The sequence below is a fragment of the Sinohyriopsis cumingii genome, chromosome 11 (genome assembly GCF_028554795.1).
Source record: "Sinohyriopsis cumingii isolate HCF-2022 chromosome 11, ASM2855479v2, whole genome shotgun sequence".
Lineage (NCBI taxonomy): Eukaryota > Metazoa > Mollusca > Bivalvia > Unionida > Unionidae > Sinohyriopsis > Sinohyriopsis cumingii.
The window spans coordinates 113,202,801-113,227,433 of record NC_142971.1 but is presented as its reverse complement, the minus strand read 5'-3'; the positions used below and the strand labels follow the sequence as shown (position 1 = coordinate 113,227,433).

At 34.4% G+C, this 24,633-nt stretch overlaps 1 protein-coding gene across 3 annotated transcripts in view; it reads right to left on the bottom strand.

The window, feature by feature from the left end:
• Positions 1–24,633, bottom strand: part of LOC149789438 (protein NEDD1-like) — an 80,713-nt gene that overhangs the window by 21,945 nt on the left and 34,135 nt on the right. For 2 of the 3 annotated variants that reach the window (XM_089975531.1, XM_089975530.1), the window contains exons 10-12: positions 14,375–14,452; positions 7,427–7,549; positions 3,739–3,896 (exon numbers count right to left, since the gene is read on the bottom strand). In XM_089975531.1, the coding sequence (XP_089831657.1) occupies positions 3,739–3,896; positions 7,427–7,549; positions 14,375–14,452 (359 nt within the window). The remainder of the gene's footprint in view (positions 1–3,738; positions 3,897–7,426; positions 7,550–14,374; positions 14,453–24,633) is intronic. The other variant, XM_089975532.1, reaches the window with a different exon arrangement.

Here is a 24,633-nt window from a genome sequence, read left to right as displayed (position 1 = left end):
TATAGAGAGGCCCAAAAAGTGGATATGGCCCACACTTCATGAGCTTTAATTCTCAAGAAAGAAATGTTTATCTCAATGAGGGACTGACAAGTTCTCTTGATGATGAGGACAATCCTCCTTAAAAGTTAAATGCTGAAATGTCAGTGTGCCTCTGATATGTATGAAGAGATGCTTTTCTTCTCCATTTAGAAGTGGCCATATACAGCCTTAAAGCCATAATTGGCCAAAGAAGCCTGTCTTGTTCATACCCAGCATTGATATGACTAAGATTACAAATCTCAGTAGGAAGTGGAGATACTGACAAAGCTGGTTTTTAGCCAAATACCCAGGTTGGAAAACAAGAGAAACAAAGATGCAATTACCTATGAACCATAAATAACACATTTCTTTTGACATCGCATAAAGCTCGCTTCTTTTTGCAGATGCCAAAGTGAATATTAAAACATTCTCATGGGTACTCAGTGGTTCATAAGGAGATTTTGACAACACCCACAAAACATATGACAATCCGTCTGAAAGATGATGTTCTATCCCAATGGCAGGGCAGCTAGTGAACAAAAGTGTTTTACAATGCTATCATATAGCCCTTAATGGTGGATACCAAACATTTTCTCTCCTCAAAATGGCAGTGAAAAGAGTCAGATATTAAACAGATGTACCAAGGTTGGAAGGCAGGCTAAATTGATGTCTGTATGGGCCAATTCTCAAAGACACTGAGTGAAACTTACAGTAAACCTGTTTGTTGTAGTGGTCTGACAACTAATCACAACTGAAGAACAGTTGGAAAGCCAAACAACTCAGAGTTCTATCATTATTTACTATAATCGACCATAAACATTTGCTTCTTGGGAAAAATTTGAAAACTTTATATTTAAAGTTTTCACTCCATCACAACCATAGAGTTTTTTCTTATCAATAATTTGTATTTTTTTAATGAACTCATAAGTTGTCAATCACCAAAATCAGCAAATCAGCTTTTTATAAAAGTTATTCATAATAACAATTTACAGAATTCGTTCTGTTGTAAATAAAACCAGGACTAGCCAATATCCATAAAGTAATCTCTCTTAATTCAAATTGTTTTAATGTGTAACGAAATCTCCTGATGTTTCCAGTGAAAGTATCCTTTCACAATAAGCCATAATGATGTGGCAGGTGGCTTGTCTTATTACAATGTTTGACTTTTTGAGATGAAATCTGCCAAGAGAAGTCAAATGTACAAATTCCAGTCAAAATACTCTTCTGCCGCTAAGTAAATCAACAAGATGGCAGAAGACAAATGTGTCAGTAAACCATCTGACTTTATAGGACAAAAAGCAGCATTTTCAAGTGCAAGAAAATAACAAGGCCCATAAATACTATATCTTATTAAAAGTGATGGTTGCTTGTTTCTAATGAACTAATATCAATCTTTAAATGGCAACTGTTTCCCAACACTAAACTGGTGTGAGTCTAACTAAAACTTGCATCTCAATCCTGGTATATTGCTTTTCTTTAATGGAGTAGCCCTTATTAATAACACGGTGAAGTGCTATGAAAGTTTTTGCACAAATTAATGTAATAGTGTTTAAATAGTACACACAGTTAATTCTCCAATCCAGCCATACAAACAATGCTCCCAAGGCATTTGCATATTCAAAACTTTTTTAAATATATAATGATAACCTAATGTCAACAGGTTCATAATGTGACTGACTAAAAGATAGGGCAAAGTCAGCAAACTGATTGGAAACCATGTAAACTGTACAGAAGCTATCTCAAAGCTCAAATTTATTTGTAAGTTTCAAACTAGAATTTGATATTTAAAAAACTCAGATCCAAATTTTACATGATAAACAATAATCTCAACAGAAATTTTCTTTTGAACAAATGAAAACTGAAAAGCAAACAGAATCAGCACTGGTACAAGGCAACCAAGAGAACAAATTTGAAATTAGGTACAAAACGCTTTTGGCTTTTGTCTTAGCCTCATGTTGTATCTTACTTTATCACATATCCATTTACCCTTACCTCGCTGATCTATTGTTCAATACAGATGTATTTCCATATCGCACAACACAGGAAAGAACTATTTTGATGTTTTCTCTGATGACTGAACGTATTTTTAGATGCAATGAATATAAATTTTTATAAATCCTAATTCGCTGTTGGTTTCATTCAGACTGTAGTGCTAAAAACACTTAGCACAAAAGAAATAGTTTTTATAATAGTTAGCTGCATTTGTGCTTTGTTCCAAGCTGGAGAAAAGGACTTGTTTGATATGGTTAATGAATAAAATTCTACAAAAATGCCTCAATGTATCCCAAAGCCAAATCAAACTCATTCTTCCACCAACTCAAAACAAAACATATGTGATGTTGTGCTTATGTATTATCTTCGATTCCAAAATACCGCCCAGAATCTCCGAGGATTCATCTTCGCTAGCCAAGGTTCCAATAATCTACTCCTTGGCTGATTGAACAGTTATATTGGCACTTTGTCCTAGCAACATCTATTGGATTTCATGTGACTCCCTTAGTATATAATGCCAACTAACCAATAGTGTGATGCATATTCATCTTTTATTCTGATATTTAGTGTGTGTGTGTGTGTGTGTGATTTGGATTTTTAACGTAGCTTTAACAATTTTTCAGTCATATCTCTACGATGTCTGCAGTGTGGCAGTTTATAGTGATGTCTAGCACTGGGGCATCATGCCGCAGACATGTAGCATGATGTCCCATCCAGTCACATTATCCTGACACCAGGCCGACCAGTCCTAACACTAACCTCTTAATGCTGAGCGCCAAGCGAGGCAGCTGTTAGTACCATTTTTGTAAGTCTTTGGTATGACTCGGCCGGGGATCGAACCCACGACCTCCCGCAACCGAGGCAGACGCTCTAACCACTGGGCCACCGGAGCGGTTGTTATTTAGTGTGTTAATTAGCAAACTAAATATCAGCATACATGAAAATGTAATTTTAAAAAAACTAGATTTTCACAGTAATTAACACTAAATATCAGCATAAAAGATGAAAATGGATAGATGATATTTTCACAGTATTCCTTGTGGAATTTCTGCATCATTTTTGCCTCTTTGAAGGCGGTGCAGCCATTGTTAATCAAAAGTTAAAAACCATAGTAATATTTATTTGTTTTATGTCGATGATAAGAATGAAGATTGTTGTTGTTGTTGCATGGTTTAACAGCCATTTTTCAGTACAAAACAGCTATACATGGCAGCCAATATCAATGGTAGAAAAAGAACCCGGAATACCCCCGAAAAGATCCACCCACCCCTGAGAAGCTACTCACAAGCTTTCTCACATACCGGCATTGGCCAAGCCCAAGACTCGAACCCACAGAGGTGAGACAGCAGTGATCCGTAATACTGAGCGCTTTAGACCACTCTGAAACTCGAGGCCCCAGAATAAAGATTTACAACAAAGTGGCAAAATAGCAATCACATGAGATTTGTACAATGCTGATTGTCTCCGAATATAGAATATTTCTGCTTCCGATTCGCTTGTCTCTCTCTTGATTGATTATATTTTATTTCACTATCAGATCTAGCTTGAGATCTAATTTTTAAACATTTTTAAAAATGGGGATTTGGGGTTTTTAAAAATTCAAAAAATCTGAATTTCCTGACTTTTCTTTAAATCTGGATGATCCTGCAAAAGTAGCAGCCCCGAAAAAACAAAATCTCAATGTTATTGAAGATTTCAGTGAAACTTGATGTTGCAAGTAGGTCTTACACGATCCGATTTGTTGAAGTCTGTGACACCATCACTCCAGTGATGCTGTGCCACTGACACCAATCTGGAAGGAGAGGGAAGCTGAGCTAGTGGGGAAATCCCCAAACTGTTTCCAGTCCTGATGATATTGTTATCTGATAATGGGGAAAATACACCATCTGCAAAAAGATAATAATAAAGGTGATTACAACATTTATATCACTGTTACTTTTTACAACAAAAGTTTCACAAATAGTAGGTCTGACCCTGTGATGTACCAACCAAGCCTAATTCCCCCCTCAGCCTTTGTATATATCAGATCAGAAACTTTTAGAACCGAATTAAAACTCAAAGTAACAACATTGTTGCTAAGATGTTTTCTCCCAGGATGTGTTTTTTTCTGCAAAGACAGAAACTTTCATGCCAACAAAAGAAACTTCTAATTAGTACAAATAACTCTTGTCATAGCAAGCTAAGTGCTAATAGTATATTAACCCTCTTGTATATAGTATATAGTATTTTTTGTACATATACAGTAGGGATAACAAGAGTCCCTTGAAAGGATTAATGCACTCTGGCAAAAGAAAAATTTCCAGGAATTCAAAGATAAGACTCTTTAACTGCTCAGCAATGGTATTTTTTCAGCTATAACAAGATTGTCAAAAACTGGCTGCTATGTGGATATATTGGATGACAGATTGGCACCATTTTCCGTTTAAGATAAATCAGATATGAAAAGACTTCTGGCGGAAACCCAATGGTGATCAGACTTTCTATCCTTCTGGAGTATCAAATATAAGATTTTCATGATGGATGCCATGGTGTCCATATTGGGTATCAGATTGGCTCCATTTAGATTTAGTACCTACTAGACACTGTAAGAAGTCTTTTGGTGAAAACAAAATGTTGAATGACCAGCCCTCTCAGACAAGCAGTGATAAAAGATTTTCAAAATACCATTATAACACATACTAGAAGATGGAGTGGTACCACTCTCATTTCCAACCAATTAGACATCAAGTCTTTCAGTTAAGACTCCTTGCTGATATGACCATTCAGGAGAAATGGTGAGACAATTTTCAAATTGGCCATTATGGTGACCATATTCAACACCAGACTGGTACTATCTTCATTCAAGACAAACGATACATCATAAGTCTTCTGGTGAAAACACATGGTCTTATCGAACATTTCATCTGCTCTTCTTGAAAAAACCATATGGTAATATTTTCATTCAAGAGTAGTAATTTCAAGATGGCCACTGTGGCGAGCCATGATGTTCATCCAATCTGCACCATTTTCATTTAGGATCAACTAGAAAGAAATCTTTTACTGACAACCTCATGCTGATATGACCATTCACTGACAACAACATGCTGATACAACCATCCATTCAGTGACAACCTCATGCTGATATGACCATCCATTCAGTGACAACCTCATGCTGATATGACCTTCCATTCAGTGACAACCTCATGCTGATATGACCATCCATTCAGTGACAACCTCATGCTGACATGACCATCCATTCAGTGACAACCTCATGCTGATATGACCATCTATTCAGTGACAACCTCATGCTGATATGATCATCCATTGTGACAACACGCTGATATGACCATCCATTCAGTGACAACCTCATGCTGATATAGCCATCCATTCAGTGACAACCTCATGCTGACATGACCATCCATTCAGTGACAACCTCATGCTGATATGACCATCCATTCAGTGACAACCTCATGCTGATATGACCATCCATTCTGGAGGAATGGCAATAATGAGATTTTCAATATAGCTGCTGTGTACTACTGCTTTACTCATAAGTCATTATTGAAAATCAACAGAACAGAAACTGCTAATTAAATTCACTTGATCATCTGAGATGATTTACTCTATTATCCCAACTGCAGAGATGCTGACGTGACTTTGTCTAATGGGGAGAGATACCCTCTTGTAACAAAAATAAGTGGAGGGGAACCATAGTTGAATATTTACCTAACACTTCATATCGATCTCTCTTTCTGCTCCACTATGTTTGAGCTCAACTGAAATCAAAACCAATTCAAGATGTCACCCCATGCTGTATAATCATTAATATGCAGCTTGTTTCTGAGCTTATTCTGTACCTTATCTGTACGCAGCAATTCTTCTGTGCCGAGATCTCCCTTTCAGTTTGCTGTCTGAAGGGTTGTATACATAACTAGCTAAGCCAGCTTGAACAAGTTGGGAAACTGTTCTTTATGATTATGTACAATTATCCACCTTCTCATCATCACTATCATCAGTCAGTATTTGCTGATTAAAATCATCATCGTAAGATGAACCATGATGGGATTTAGTCATTTTGGTCTTGTAGGTAGTCCGTATTATCAACACGCATTTGTAAAATTCCCTTACTATTAAGGATCAAAACCCCTACAGAATGTTTGTTCCAGAGCCTAGCATGACAATCAAATTTAGTTCAACATCCATTCATGTCAAGCTCAAGAACCCAGATGTGTAAATTTACTATCCTGAAGAGAGACCAATGTCATGACAAACCTTACAATACATTTTTTATATGCACATCTTTAAACTAATTTCCAGCAGTTCTTGCACATCACTGCACTCCAAGTGCACAAATTTATACAAATTTTGCATGATTCCTGCATTTACATGCCCTGGTAGCACCTCTGCAACTGATCATTGACACTGGTGAGGAATAAGGCCTGTGTTGACTACCTGAAGACTAAATATTTATCAATGATAGCATGTTAAACTTGATTTCCATGATTTCCCAAGATTAAATATAAAAAATGTAGATGTTCACAGATTTGAGAATGTAAAGCAAGCTGGATGATAAGACACAAGCAAATCACATGTTTTCACCAACTAGAAAAGAGTCCTAGGCTACAAGTTAAAATTAAAGATTATTAGACTAATTATCTTTATAGAGAATGCTTATTTTCAATTAATAGTACATAATACAAAGACAACTTATCTAAAGCAATTCCATAGGAAAGATAATTATCTACAATGGTGTTTTAACACACATACACACCCTACAACATTATCATGAACTAATGACATCCATGGGTTGCAGGGATTCTTTTATTAAAAAACCTCTTTTACAAGGACAATTAAAGAAATATATAAGATATAACTTTCAAGGGTCAAAGGCTAAAATCAGGAATTCAGTCTGGTTTACAAGAACAGTTAAAGTATTAAAAAAAACATAAATCACCATGGCTGTTCCATTTAAAAGCACTTTAAAAAACATTAAATGATTGGATACTCTAATTACTGAGAGCTTATATAAAATAAAAAAAAAACATTTCTAAATGGCATCAATGGTTTACTACTCCACATTGAAAATGTCATCCCTGGGTCCCGAGCATGTTTTTCTGAGTCTACCCTGAAGTTTAAAGGCTTCCTCAATTGCCAGCATAAAGTATGCCCTTTGATGACTTCAGAACAAAAAAGTCCAAATCACCATAGAACCTACATTTAAAAAAATGGGGCCCCTGCACATCTTTTTCAAATAAATATTCTAAAAAATTTCATCTTGGAATAGGGGCCCATTTTTGTTATGATCAAGACTAAATCTGACCTATGTAATAAAACTAACTGATGTAACCAATACTCCCTTGCATCAAATAATACAAGACTCTATGTGGAAATGAATCAGTAAAACTTAAAGAAAAACTTTACTGTTTGGCCTAAGTACCTGCATATCCATCTCCTGCATTTTTTCTAGACTGATTGTTTGATGCGGACAGGTTTCTGTCATAGCTGTGAGCCGTCAGTGAAGAATTCCTTCCTAGGTCCAGACCATCCCCTGAATACTCTCCTGTATGTAAAAGTATAAAAGCCTGAATTAATTTTCTAGTAAAGGCATGTAGCAAACATCGTGATTAATTATGTAAACGAAACAGGTACAACTCAGACTTGAGTGAAGCTTGCTGGACTTGCGTGTACAAACTAACATTGTGTGGAGATGTGACAAATTGTCTCCCATACACAATTTTGTGCAAAGAAATGTTCATGAGTTGCAATAAATATTTATCAACATAGCCAATGAATTAAAAAAAAAAGTAAAATTCTTAAAGTTTTATTGTTGTTGTTGTTGTTGTTGTAGGGTTTAACGCCATTTTTCAGCACACGATAGGCTATACATGGCGGCCTGTATTAATGGTGGAGGAAGAACCCGGGAAATCCCGGGAAAGAACCACCGACCCTCGAGAAGCTACTGGCAAGCTTTCTCACATACCCACATTAACCGAAGCCAAGACTCGAACCTACGCAGACAGAGGTGAGATGGCAGTGATCCGTAATGGAGAGCGCTTTAGACCACTCGGGGCCCCGCCTTAAAGTTTAAATGGTGAATATGTCCCATAACAAATCTATCTAATTAACTTGCAAAAATCTTTCTCTGTTCTTTTCTTCTTACTTTTTTGCATATTCAATAGACAGGAAGATAATGGCAGCAACCATATGGTATTTCAGTGCCACGGTTTTTGAAATAGGGTCATAACTTTTACATACCATGTTTTGCACAGGTCCATTATCCTCTTAAGCTGTATTTAATACATAATTGTGAACAGCATTTACTCAGCTCCAATATTCTAAAAGAATGAGCAAAAAAAGCCCACCAAATTCTAGCTCAAAACTCTCAAATTCAGATTTGATAAATAGAGCAAGATGACAGAGTTAAAATTTAACATGCTAAATAGATGGTTCCCATGTTTTTTTAACAAATAATTTCTGGGTTTTTACCAGGCTGAAATTCAAATTTTTAAGGTTCACATATGACCCTTAAAGAATGAAAATTAAAGAACATTTTAAATTAGAAAATGTACATTTTTCAAATAAAAAATGTTTCTATTTCATGACTCTACCATAACATCTGAATCAAATACAGGACATGTACTAAACCACAAAATGTATCACAAGAAGCAATGTTTGACTACTAAAATTTCATATAAAATCTGCAGGTTAAATCACTTCAATTTACAGAATTGAAATGTTAACTTCATTTTGCTGAACAGCATTATGGTGGCAGGAGGAAATTAGTTTTGTTTTCCTTTTTTAAACTGTTAATTCCGACGAAATCAGAATAATTAGTTGTAAATCGAGATAGCAATGTTGAATATCTATGGACAGATATATCATTTAATTATGGAAAACAAATATTAGTTTTAGACAATTCAAATCCATATAACAGTGCAAGGATTTGGTACACATGTACCACTTAAAATTTACTTGCATGATATACAAAATAAACATTTCCTATCAATTTAAAAAGAAAACATCACATGCAAAATATTAGAATTTTATCTCATAAAGAAAAGTTTTAACTTTTAAATTAATCTGTGCTAATAAAACTAACAACATTTTTCAAACTAACTAAACTCCTTAACATGATTTGGTTAAGCATTCTTTACTGTTTTTTAAACTTAATTACAACGAAAGGGTGGACTTAAATTATGACAGGACAACCTTCAAAACTAACCACAACTATACTACTGCATAAAAGAAATATTGAATTTTCTGTAAAATCCACTTATGTCTGCTTACAATCTAATAAACCAGTCCCCAAACCTGTATCAATACTCACAACGGCTCAAACAGTTTCTTAAAATTAACCAAATAAATAATACAAGGGACAACACTTCTCCTATTTCTCCTGCAACCTTTTTAAGAATTAACAATATCACAAGCACATGCCACATAGCAAAATAATTTAGCACCAAGATTCAATTCAAAAATTTTAAATCACATAAAATCTGACTTACACTCTACATATAAAGAATGGCAGCCTATTTTCTAATCTGCGCTTCTTTCCCCTCTTTTTGAAATTTGGACATTTTAAGTCAGGGTGAGAGTCAATTTCCTATCAGAAAAATGGAATTTGCAACCAATCTGCAGTGGCAGCAATGGTAACCACTTACTATGCAGCCTGCTAATCTTAAATGATATTACATATATTCATATCTTGAAATCAATTTATTTGAGAAATTGCTCGTATTATTATCATTGTCCTTTTAATTCACTTAAAAAGGAGGCCTTTAATAATGCATTCTCTGGAAATACTTAAAATTTTCTTTTTAACTTTGTGAACAAATATTACATTACACTGAGGATCCAAAAATGTGCCCATAAAACACATATGTCCCTGTGATGATCATGCAATTTAAGAGCTGAATTTAAATCAAACAGGGGCCATAACTGTATTAAATTACTTTGGAAATGGTGAAAATGAACAAGACATTCTTAATGTAAAGTCTCAAATAAAATTTGATTTTAATTACTGAAATACATCAAAGGTTATTGAGAAGAAAGAAGAATTTGTATGGACAGGACAAGATGTGATAGGACAAACAGACAAAGCAATCACAATATGCTTCCTCTCATAAAAGCAACACAATCTGAAGTTATCAGGTCCAACACGGGATCTATTCTACAGTTGCAAAGATTCATGCTAACTTAAATAACAAATCACGCAAAAGAAAATAAATGTGCCCAAGCCATGGCTTTCATTATTTAAATGGAGTGAGGGTTTTTCCTTAAATTTTCAGTTCTTGGAAAGACCCTGTAATGAGGTATTCTGTGAAAAATCAACTAACTTCATTAAATCTAACCAAATCATTTCTAACTTACAGCACATCCTCTATACTTCATTCTTTTTACAGGTATGAGATTTATTTCCACTTCTATTTTGTGAAATTTAAAAAAAAACAACATACTGGTAGATCTTTTCTTCCTATCACCACAGAAAAGTTTGTATTCAAAAGCAGTAATATTCAAATCCAACCAAAGTTTGAACATTAATCATTAATGAGAAGTTTGAAAAACTAATTTTTACTAAATATTATTGATTTCAAAATTATTAATTTCTTTGTGATAAAGACAACCACTCATTAAGGTAACTAAGTTAAATTACCAAAGGTCACTTATACTAGTGCTTTATGGTGACTCCTTACTGCCAAGCATCCTAAATTTTATACTATGGTCACCGTCACCAAGCATCCTCAAGTTTATACAACTTATGCTACACTCCATCTTAAACATAACTAGAAATGGGTTCACAAAACAAAAACTGTGAAACCAGTGTCTGAAAAACTTAATTAAGGTTTAAGAGATGGCTGGACAAGAGTTAAACTATACAACCCTCCCAATGTCATGGTGTAATGTACAAATACTGTATGCAGAAAATTCTAAGTGTCAAAAAGCACCTCTAAACAACCTGCTTGGAATATGTACCAAGCTTAATTAGCTTAATTGGAATACAGTGTAGCCTTCCTTTGCAGACACCTCAATATGGCAGATACCCATTTATAAGACATATTAGGCAGATCCCTCATGAAAATACTTCAATAAATGTCATTTATATAGTTGACACCTAAGAGATATTGTTACATATATTTGCCTCCTTTCGGCTAACCACTGGAATTGTTTAATATACACCGCTCCCTCGATAACTCGCGCCCGGATAACTCGCGATCCTACTTATAACGCGGTGTCTGTCTTGGCTCCCGATTTTTTTCCAGAGAAAATGTATTTAACATATCTTTAAAATATGCTGAATGTGAAAAAATTACGATAAGAAATGATAAATTAAACCTTGATACATTGCTCGTTTTATCATCGAAAATGGTGAATAATGCCCGTAAAAATATAATCCATATTTTGAAATTTTCAAGTTCTAAAGAAGAATTAATTTCAGAGGTCTCGAAAACGCTTAATTACACGTATTTGGACGCCAATTTTTGATCTGGGACGCAGAAAATCACTGAGGCGGGAGTCCTCCGTACGCATGTAATAGGTGCGCGGGAAAATTCTAAGATTTGCCGATCCTGTTTTAGCCACCTGCTTTGTGGGAAAATGTGTTGATCAGTTAACTGTGCTGATATTTACAATGACAGAATTCAGTGACTGAAAGACTCTTTGATGTACTGTTGCCATTTTATAAGAGTACATTAAAAAAAAAAAAGAACATGATGCAACAGCTAGGCGGCTAGTTCAAAGGCTTTGACTAGCGGCCGAGTGAGAAAATGTACTGATATTTAGTGATTTAATTCAGAGGCAGAAAGACCCAGTTTTAAAATCCTAGCAAGACCTCTGTTTAAAGATATCATATATTATGTAAGTTTTTATGATAAATAGTTGTCAGTATACTGTAAATAAACAGTCTGGTGAAATAGCGATCAATGAAAACTTCTGGTAAATGCTAACAGGTGGCAACAGAGAATGAAATAAACACCAGTTAAAGGTCTTCCTGTGTGAAAGTCACGTTCTAATCCTTTAATTCCGTTTCAGTGTAAACATTATAATCACAACATATTCTGTTCATTGAAAACATGAAAAGAGTCAATCGAACAATCGAACCTAATTACATGTACATGCCGGCTTTGTTTTGATCAACAACTTGGGGAAGTGTTTGTTGCATTAAAAAAAAAAATCGATTACAAGAGACCTCGGGTGCTGGATTTTTGGAGCTGCCTTTGACGTAAAGCAAAACAGTAACAGAGACAACGACAAAGATAGTGACTTCGAATGTTTCAATGAAACTGATGTCATTAATGCCGAGGCTGTTTGGGAGAAATTCGTACAGACTCATGGTCCTGAGATGGGCATTTCTCTTGATGATATGGAGGAGTGGATTTGTGCTGACAATGACTGCCCCACATCCGAATACATGTCAGATGAAACTATAATTATTTCTATAGCGAACAAATTTGCAGCAGAAGACGATTCTAACTGGAGTAACACAAGTGTTGAAAGTGATGCAGACGCAGATGTTGCACCCCCACCCCTCTGCACAGGAAACATCCCACACCCCTCTGCACAGGAAGCAATCAAATATTTTGATATTGCCATAAGGTGGCTGGAGACCCAAAATGTTGACTACGTAAAGCTCATGCAGTTGAGAAATCTGAGGGATTTTGCTCGGCGGTAGAGAAACCAAGGAGTAACACACACACACACAAAAATAACTGATTTTTTCAAAAAGTGAATTGATATTTGTCAAGCATGGCACAAACGTAAAGTATTAACTTGTTCTAATTTACGTTGTTTTAAATTTGTAGACCAATTACACATGTCTATACTGATTAACCCCAGTTTTTTTGTTTTCCATTTTACTTCTATCACATTCAAAAATATTTATCTATCGTTCGTTCGATCAACACTGTTTCTCGAAAAGAATCGATCTTTTGTATATAAAAAAATCGTCTAATTTGGATCAAACAATAAAACTAGAATGTATCCAATTCAACATAAAATTAGTGACGTAGTACACAATGTGTGAAGTGGTACACATGTTAAGCGAACGGAAACCACGTGGAATAATGTTTTCGATGATCGCCTCAATATACTGTAATTTATCCTGAAATTAATGTTGTCCTATGAGGAAATAATAAAGTACACCGTTATGAAGAGATATTTATTAACATTTAATCTCAGAACGATTAACGATTATAAAGTGAGTATTCAACAGTAAAATCTGCCTACCCCCCCCATTTCTCCGTTATGTCGTCGTTTTGGGCTTATTTTATAAGTCCCTCGATAACTCACGCCTCACTTATAGTGCAGTCAATGTTTCTGGACCCCAATGTGCGCAAGTTATCGAGGGAGTGGTGTACAAAGTTCCGTAAAGCCAGGCTTGTTTTGACAGCTACGCAGTGGATAATTACTAATTTCCACTATGTCCAATGACATCATAAATACTTAGCTTTCATTTTAATACAAATATGATCTTGTTTCAAACAGATTGAATGAGTACAGTTGTGGTGATGGGCATGCTAAACAAAATGGCAGCTCTGAAAATCACTAATGTAACAGTTAATAAGTGTGGCTAACTTGAGCTGGCTCAAATTAGCACTATGATTATGTCAACAATATTTTTAATTAAAAATCCTTACAAATTAGGGCATATTGTACAATGCTGACTTTACTGAGGAAATATTTTTCATTGTTTGAAATGTATATGAGGTTCTCATCTTTCATCTGAGATCGATAGGTCCAGAGTTTTTTAAGGTTACATAAAAAAGCAGACAATACAAATGAAAATTTTACATTTAGATTTTCCTAAAAGCATCGCTGGCAACACTACCAAGTGCAGGTGTAAGAAACAAATGTGAGACCATTAGTTGTAGTTAAGGATGTGTAAATTTATTTATTATAAACTTAAATTTAAAGTTATTAAAAGGTATTATGCTTTTAGTAACCTATACAATTTTAGAGGTGCAATTTACTTTTTTATATCAAAAATAACATAACTCTGTTCATGCAAGCAATTCATACTTCTTTTATTGTAATTAATGTCCACATTGTTTACTCAAATTCATATCAATAATAAACTTTATACAATGCATTCTGAACTCATCCATGATTCCCAAACATGCATAGATGTATCTTTTAAACAATTCAATGAATATGCTTACCAAAATATGCTACAGCACCAAGAAAAGGTAGCAATTAGAACAAAAATAAAAAATAAAAACACACATAAGGCATACAAATTACATGTACATACAGATTACAACCTCAAGAATCATAGGAAATAGAATGAAAAAAAAACAAACATAAGGCATACAAATTATGTATAGATTACAATTTCAAGACATTTTTTTAACTTGGTGCATCAGCATGCAAATGTTTACAAAATACCTACCACAATTGAAATTTCCATTTAAATACTTTGAATTCACTATTTTTGGTGAGGGACCATTTTTCATGGATTTCCTGTTGGCTACAAACCATAAAAATTTAAAGAAAAATTGACAGTTATTCACCAGTAAGGACCTCTGACATTAGATTCATATACAAGAATTCAGTAACAAATTACAAACATTGTATTCTTCTGCCAAATAACAAAATTTGATACACACAAAAATAAAAACATCATTTAGTCATGAGGAAATATCTCAAACAGTTAAACAGACCTCAACAGCATGCCATATTCTAAACAACGAGGTAAGTCAGTAAATACCTATCTGACAATGCCCTCTTGTATGCAACACACCATCTAGGCATGATACGAACACATGTATTTTCAGGAAGTTCTCTAAATTCTTATTTCTGCTTGAAAGAAAAGACCTGCCAAGAATTCTGTGGATATATCCTTCTTGGCCCCAAAATCAAACTTGTCCCCAGCACTTGAAATGCCGGTCAGGTCTGGAAGTCTAAATACTTGTCAATTCTTATTACCACAATTACCAAACTTTAACAGTTTTTTCGTACTTTTAAGAAAAAAAGCTTTTTTGTACGAGAAAAATACATGTATATGAAATTTTGGGAGACACACCACAACTGTGTTATATCTGAATTCATGTTAGAACAGAGCTTGCTATAGTGGGCTCACATTGTATCTTACAAAGAATATAGAAATCCAAAAAGATTCATGCACCATCAGGCTTTATGACCGTAGATATACGAAATGGAAATACAGTCAAAAACTTCAATGTTATTTCTGGACCAGGAGAGTGATGTGACCTATTTATGCTAAAATGAACAAGCAGCTCCTTTTGGTTTGGTTTTTTGTTTGACATCACTGCAATAAAAGTAGGTTATTTAGCGCCAAGGATAAAGTGCCCTGCCTAAGGACACACCATCCTAGAATGATCCATCATTGGTAGGATTTAGAATCTGCACCCTTCCAGTGGTGACTTCAGCATGCTACCACTGCACCAATGAAGCTGCTGTCTCCATCAGTTGCTACCTACGATGTATTGGAGGGTGCATGGACCTGTACTACATTCTTTAATATGTCGGGGAGAACATAATCTCTTAAATGATTGCAACCCTAACACTTTATGATATATATAACAATTTTCAAGAAACGAAACTAAAAACAAAACTTCACAAGCTTTTCTGAGTGAAATAAGGTCACTATCACCTACTTTTGATATGAGTTGTACTTCTAAAGATGACAGCACCTATCAAAAACAACAAACAAACAAATAAAAAAGGACAAGAAGTGAAAGAGAAATACAAGAAACCCAATTAGACTTGATAATGTTCACCTGGCTGACATATGTCAAATTGCCAGTTGCATAAGCAGTAAGCCAAGAAATCTGGGTCAGTACAATGATTTCTACTTAAATTTCTTTCAGTGCAGTTGATTATTTATGCTATGAGAATGTTTCAAAGTTTTTCTAGTGTTTTCATTTTCATCTACAGTACAGCACATGTGCATTTTCAGAACCTCATGCACTGCTGTTGGGGACTTTATTTCCTCCACTTTTGCTTTGCGATAATGCTCCATGACGATGGTACTAAATCACTACCATGCCTCAGCCAGCGTGCCCATGGCATCTCAATCGCAGAGCAGCCAATCAGCATTATTGATTGATATCTGAATAGCCAATCAACGAAGAGCACACACAGAAAGACCGACACATCATCAGTGATTAACAATCATATACCATTTCAAATATCAGTGCTGTTAATTTTGATCATATATATGGACAATAGAAATTAATTTTACAAGTCCTGTATATTTCGTACATTTAGAAAACTTATGTGCTGACTTGACAAGAGGCCCACTTTGTTGAGCTTCTTTTGAACAGTGTAAATTTATCCTACTGTTTAAACATGAAAAGTAATCCTCTGATGTATGGACAAATAAATTCCTGAAAGCAGCAGCTTCAGTTTAAAAACAGGAACAAAAAAAACCCCAACAAAACCAAGGAATTTACACTTAAATGTGAACCAGATGTTTAGTCCTTAAGCAGTAATGGCCCTGTTACAAGACTGAATACACATGTACACAACTATCGACTAATTCAATTCTGAATACACAGGTCCATTTAATTTTATGTGGCTAAATTATCACTTCCGACAAGTATTTTTTTATTATTTCATCCATCACAAGATAAGCTTGCTTCAAGTAAAGCAATCAGTGGCATAGTGTCCTTCTTATATCACAAATCAGAAAAAGACAATAGTTTTCAAGCATTCACCCCTAACCCCCCCCCCTTAAAAACTTACATGGTCTTTCCCTAATAAAGCCTTGGCTTCAGCAGATGTTCAGCAAAAATCAAGGCAGTGACCACTGTAAACACCGTTATAAAATGTTAGCATCAGAAGATGTCAGTTTCAGCTTGGGAAAGATGTTTCTATCACATGTGTTGCATTAAATACATCTCAAATTATGGTCTAGTTATTAACAATGGAAGTTTTATTGATTGACACCTGAATAGTCAGTGCATGATGACCACCCATGAAAGATCGAATTGTCATGCATGATTTACAGTCGGAAAACCATTTCAACAATCAAGTGATCTTATATCAAATATATTGGGACAAAAACTAATCTTTTCAAAAATCTTGTCTATTCTGCACATTTAGATAGGTTGATCAACCTCTTTCGCACAATGTTAAGTTTATCCTGTTTAAACATGAAAAATAATCCTCTAAGATTTAGACAATTCCAGTTGACAGCCACTTTTGTTTATCAAAAACGAGTAAATTCTTAATTTACATATCACGTATTGACCCAGTCACAAGGCTGAATATAAATACATGTTCTTTCCAACCAGGATATTCTTTTGTTGTTGTTGTAGAGTTTAACACCATTTTTCAGCACAAGATAGACTATACATAGTGGCCAGTATAAAAGGTGGAGGAAGAACCCAGAAAAACCCTGGAAAGAACCACCAGCCCACGAAAAGCTACTGGCAAGCTGTCTCACATACCCACATTAGTTGAATCAGAGACACAAACCCAAGAGATAGAGGTGAGATGACAGTGATATGTGATGTTGAGCATTTTTGATCACATGGCCACTCGGGGGCCCCTTTTTGTTGTTTCATTCATCACAAGATAAATTTATTTCAAATGAAGAAAAAAAAAGGAATGGCATAGTGTTCTTTCAATAATACACATCTATAGTTTAAATCATACCTCTATGATTCTGTGACTGGATGTCAGAAGAAATAGTACAAGATAATACTGAGAACTCGTCAGGGCTGGTACAGGGCCCCTACCCACCTGACCCCAAAAAAGCATATTTGTTGCGTATTATGCCCACTTTGAGTAATTAGACACATAGACTTTTGCTTTGGAGCCCTTTCAAGGGAAGTTGTGGCCCTTTTGAAATTTGGAAACCCCTTCCCCCAACACAACCTGATCTGGCCATGCTCGTTCATGAGTTAACTATCAAAACTTGTGCAATATTGTTTCACATCTGTCAAATATGAATACCATTTTGTTGTACAATATTTGATGTCTCTCATCTGTTATGGTTCTTTTCACTGCACAGAGTGCAATAATCCTGAATTTCATACCAGAGTAAACAAAGTATACTGCACAAAACTGTATTAGAAATAAGGAAATTTGTGTTTGCCCATTCTGATAACACAGTACTCAGTCATTTTAAAAAATATAACATTCATTGTGCCAAATGTACTTTAAATAGGTCCATTGGCAATTACTGAAGGTTTGGTTTCATGTCAAGTTAAGGATTCCATAATACAAGTAGAAGCACTAAACCAATTTGAGATAAAAATGTAAAGACCAAACTTTGTTATCAATGCTACTGATAGGTCTTTCTCTGCATAAAGTCATTACATCATGTTACAGAAATGTAAATTTGACAGCCATTAGTTTAGTGATTGATTGATCGAGAGATTAGGAATCAATCCCATGTCTTCCAAATACAGATATCTGCTAAAAGGTAGGGAAAGAAATTGGTGAGCATGTTTTATTCTGTTGTCTCAATAGCAAAATGCTCCAATCGTCACAAACAGGAAACTGCACTGAAATAATTAAACATCTTAGAACTATATTACGATTTGGTTATTGACACATCATTTCCATATGACTGATTAGTTTTTTCTATCATGATACAAATTTAGTTTTTATAAGAAAAACAAATAATAGGACATATTTTGAATACAACCTCAATGCCTTAAATTTGTTGAACATTTTAAAATTTAGCAAGTTTCCACATTATTATTCACTGCAACAATACACTGAGATCAGATTAATTAAGAACAATCAATCCATTTCCGATGTGAATGATAGAACATAATTTCAGCTGTAAACTACAAGCGCCATCTCAGATGGCTTCATGTTAGGAACGCACATTTCCCACACTGAAATCGACATCTTCTGATGCTAATTTTATAACAGTGTTTACAATGGTCACCATTTCTATTTATGCAGAACATCAGCTCAAGCTATTTCTTTACTAGGAAGAGACAATTTAAGTTTCCTAAGAATAAGAAAATAGCCCTAGCCAGAAAGTACAATAAATTAAATGGCAAGTCCCATACAGCAAAATTGCAGTCAGAATTGATCTAAAGTTTGTAACTGGGTACATGTATATTCTGCCTCTTGACTGGGTCATTACTTTTCAAGGACTAAACACATGATTCGAGTAAATTCAATTTGGGCTTTTTGTTTCTTATCGTTTCTTAAAATAGAAGTGGCTGTTGTTGAGAATTTAAATATACCTACCTTAGAGAATTATTTTTCATGTTTGGACAGTACGATAACTTTGGACAGTTCAAGAGAAGATCCACAAGATTTCATCAAGTCACTTCATAAGTTTGTTCAGATTTCTTTGAATAAAGTGAAAGAGTAAACTTGCTGCATAACATATTAATAAACCTTTTGTAATTGAAAAAAGTACAGTAGTATTAGTACACTTTTCAAGGCACTGTGACTGTTAATATGATCTAAAATTTAATTTGGCATCATGTCTATCACAAAATTTATTAGAACTAGGAAATATGTATAATCATCCAATAAAGATGTCGATAAATTGGCATCTCTCCCCCCCACTCTTCAAAAACCTCTAAAGAACATGCTTGCAGGGGTCATACACAGTAAACCACACCCAGTCGAGTCCATAAGAAAGTGTGGTATACCAAGCAATTCTCCACGAGCTGCAGTGGGAACTCTGTCAGGATGTGTGGAGAGATGGTGAACGTTTTATCCTTAATTTTCTCCACTCTCTCCACCACCACCCCACAGCGATACAATGGGTTCTGAAAATACATGTGAGCTTTACTATATTTCTGACGTCACAGTTTGAGGCAAAGCTGATCAAATTCTACTCAGTTGTTATGTTGGATACATTTTTCTCCATTTATTTATGGTAGCGACACTTGATAATGAAATATTATTTTAAAAAATATCTAAAGGATGTTCAAGCTATGATGCTTTCTATCAAATCTGATCAAAGTCTGCAAAGTGGTTATTTAAAGAAATTTTTATGGCAGACTGGTATCATTTTTACAAACTGAAAAGCCCTTTATGCTAGAATGATTTCCTTAAATTTTGGTCAAATTCAGACAAGTTCCTTGAGAGGAATTTTTTTAAAGGATTTTCCAGTTAATCCAGGTTAAGTAACGGTAGCTATATTTTATTGTGATTCAGCATCATTTGCAAGGATGCTTTGTTACATGTGGTCAATTTCTGTACAGCAGTTTCTGCAAGTGAGTTGTTTATAGTTTTATCTATGATTTGTAATGGTAACCAGATCTGATAGCAGACTGGTATAATACATATAAATCTGAAAGAACAGCCTAATATAATACATATCAATTTAATAGAACTTTACACCAGGATCATTAAAATAAATTTTGGTCAAATTGTAACATTTTTTCAAAAGTCTTTTAAATGTATTTCTATCAGTTACAATGATGGTAGTATGTCATTAGATGTACAATGTTGAAAACTCAATATGCCAGAATTTCTCTAATTCTGGACATCTGTTCATCGTTTTTTTTGTACACAAGTCATTTAAAGGTTTTTCAACTAGTAACAAAAGTTATATTGTATTGTAGATCAGCATCATATCTGTTGTATGAAATTAAAGGCATTTTGGTCCAATTCTGTTCAGATGTTTTTGAAAAGAATTTTTTAGGTCTTTCTTTTTTGTAAAACACTGGGCACATTTGACGGCAGATCAGCATAATTTGTGTACATATGAAAGGTCTTCAAGCCGGGATGATTTTAATCATGTTTTGCCAAATTCTATTCAGCGGCTATGAAAGAACAAATTATTTAAAGGTTTCTTTATGTCTAACAATTATGGCCACGTCTGATGGTTTATAAGCTTTGTTTGCATACATTAGAAATTCATTCAAGCCACACTGATTTCTGTAAAGTTTGGTCAAATTCTATTCAGCAGTTTTAGAGAAAAAGTCTTTTAAGGGCATTTGTATTTTTTGAATAATACATTTAAAACAAAATGGTAAATCTTCATGCAATGATGCTTTCTGTCCAAATAGATCACATTCTGTTCAGCAGATTTGGAGAAGTCATTTAAAGGGTAATCTATTTTTAGTAATGGTGGCCATATTTGAATAAAGATTAGCATCATCTGTATAAATCTTAAATTTTAAAGATCATAGTGCAAGGATGCTCTCTGTCAAATTTGATCAAAATTCTGTTGAGTGCTTTTGTTTTAGAAGATGACATTTACAGTTTTCTTCTATTTTTAGTACTACAGCCACATTTCATTGTGGATCAGTATCATTTGTATAAATCCAAATGCCCTTCATACCTGGATGCTCTCAGTCAAAATTGGTAGAAACTGAAACAGGGTTTATATATATTCTTAAAATAGAATTTGTTGATGCATGCGCTTTTCACAATGGATGCAAGACCACATCATAAGTCCATCTGCTCTAAAGACCAAGTGAATCAAAAACGAAAAAGGATTAAAGAACACAAATACCCCACCATGCCTCTCTGTATTTACCAGCAGCCAACAGTACATGAGAAACTATCATTAGTGATCGATGTCTGTATAACACTATGCCCTTCCAAAAGTTTTCTGCTGATGAATTTAGTCAATTATATTCAGTTCAAAATCTTCAAAGATTTCCCCCAATACTGACTGGTTAAATGCAGATTCAAACAGTACATGGTGAACTATTCAGTGTAAAAATATGAAGTTATACAAGTTAGGTGGGATCTGAATGATTGGGGAAAAAATCAAAAGATGGAATCTGAATGCACAACTCAAAAGCACACAAGTTAGTTCATTCGTCACAACTACTGGTCACACTCTTACCTCCAATATTCAAATATTTTGAGTCCCAATCAAACAATGAGCCCCTACTAAGGACACTGTCTGTTTGAAAGACACTTTTACGATCATAGAATCTATCTCGATCGAGGACTCTATATCGATCTAAATCACTGTCCATTTGAAAGACACTATCGTCATCAGAGATACTGTAAGAATCATCTCGACTAAGCAAGCGTAAAGCTGTCAACAGAATATTAGAAAATACTGATAGCATCTGAAAGTTTCAATTTGCTCATTAAGTATATTCTGTAAAGGCATTTTTATCTTAAAATTTAAAGGCCATCTTAGTAAACAAGCACTTCAAGAGGTATGCATGACTGAAATATGGTAAAAACTCCACTCAGTTTTGAAAGACAATTAATAAAAGCCCAACATTCTCAGGAATATAAAACCACTGAAATATCATTTCTGATGTTAATTCTGAATCTTTCTTTTGAGAAAAAAAAACATAGAAAGAATGTTGGTATGTTGCTTGTTGAACCCTACACATATCACCAGTTTGCACTGTCAGGTTTTTTGAGTACTAGCTACAGTTCAAGATCAACAATGATCATAACTTTATAGAGAAAACATTGGAAAGAGAGTATACAATTTGGCTGAGGGCTGTTTCAATAAAACATTACTGGTACCAACAGAATTCACTTACAACATGGACTGGTCACCCATACATGCAATTTTGAATTTTGTATTATTTTCATATGAACTCTTTGAGTAACCAGAGTATCTTTGCGTATATTTGTAATTAAAAAAAAATGCCTTATCTTGGTATCATATTTTTTAATGCAACTACCCTGAGTAGCTTACAAACTACTTTTACACATCTGAATTAATGACTTGTAATTCAAGGGTGGCAGGTTCAATACCCATCCAGCCCAGCCCAGATCAGCTGCCTCAATGTGTCTTTGTGAAAGATACTTGGTTCCCATTCTATACATACTAGCTAATAATACATTTAAAATTCCATTAAAAGCCAACAAACAACCAATCACTGGGTGCTGTACATTTTGGGGAGATTTGATTTTTACCATACTGGTTATGTTTTTAATGCTATGATGTGAATTATAATGTAAAACTATCCACTTATTTTCAATAGAAGAACAAACTGAATATTCACTTTCACATTTACTTACATGAACCTTTATCACACAACAACATAAATATGATTTTTTTTTAAAATCCATCATAGACTTATTATATTTAATATTCTACCTTAATCAATCTGACTTTTTATATTATAAAACTGAATGTCATGATATCAAAATGATCTCGTAACTCCATAGGTATTTAAAATGTTCAATACACCGAAATATATTCCTGTCATTCAAAAGAACTAATTTCTGACATTTTTCATTTATTCATTTACTGACTTTTGTCTTGTGCTAAATTTAATTTTATATGTGTCATATTTAAATTAAAATTTGTTCTTCCTTGATTACGTACACAATCAAATTAACATTAGAAAGAAGCTCCACTACCTCTCAAATCCAGCAATCACAAGAGGACAATTTTATCTCTACTGTATGTATGTATTTATGTATGTATCTTTATATATATATATATATATATATATATATATATATATATATATATATATACACACACACACACATATATATATCCCTGAGGATAAGGGAAGAAACTTTTCCCAATCCTTTACCTTACCTTCCCTCACCACCACTGAGTGGATATGGTCATTCAAGTTTTAGCCTGAGTGATAGCTCAACAAGGATGCTCACATTTTTTTATTAGGATGAGAGGGATTAATAGTGGTTTGACTGGGTACGCATTCTTAGAGACAGAATTGATTTGCTTTCTCCTTTGAATATGATCCCCAGTCTTGCAGGAGGATAGGTAATAGTGGGTGGCAGTGCTGAGCATCCTACCTCTACCAAAGTCACATCAAGGGAATAATGGTTCTTCCCTGTATGAAGGTAAACTGCATTACAAATGCCAAACTTGCAAAACTGATGGTCACATAAACAGGGTTGAAACAGTACACCTATACCGGATATTGACAGATTCACAATACACATCCCACAATATGATACATTATCAATACACATATCAACACGATGGTCTTTTCATCTTTAGATGGTCTGTCAGTCTTAGATTGTGTCTTTATCTGCATGCAAAACTTGGCCTATTATTCTTACAATATTTTAAACACGAAACCTTGGCTCAAATTTCTAACCCTATTATAAGATAAAAGAATCCCTCAAAGAGACTAATGTTCTAATGGCTGAAAAAACTTTCTAGTACTCCATGACAAGTCGTTCGTCTCTACTTTTATTCTTTTAAACTGCTGATATTTTGGATGAACACCATTTGTTTTTCAGAACCAGCTATATATTGATAAAGTTTTATTTCTTCCAGTGAATGCTCCATTACAAATAACAATTTGTTGAGGAAAAGTAGCCATATAATTATGTTCAGGATGGTCATCAAGCCAGCCATTTTGGAGTTTGGATCAGCATCATTTTATAATATAAGAGCAACTAGAGATTCCAAGGAAATTCTTTCTTTTTGCAGGTATGGGTATCCTTTCTGAAGTAGGTGTTACAAGATTTGTCAAAGTTTGGTATGTCACATTGGTATCATTTTCATTTTGGACCAACAACCTCTGGGAAAAATGTTTAAGTGAAATCACCATTTCAATATGACCACCTCCCTCTTGAAAAGGAGTTGTAATAATAAGATTTTCAAGATTACTGCTATGGCAATCATATTAGAGATCTGAATAACACCACTTTTATTAAACTGGTCACCATGAGGCCATATAATTGACTGAAGGGCACCATTTTCAGTGAGGACCAACTAAAACTTGCAATGAATATATGTCATGTTTCACAGCAATTCTCGCAGAAGTTTAGGAATAGTGATAA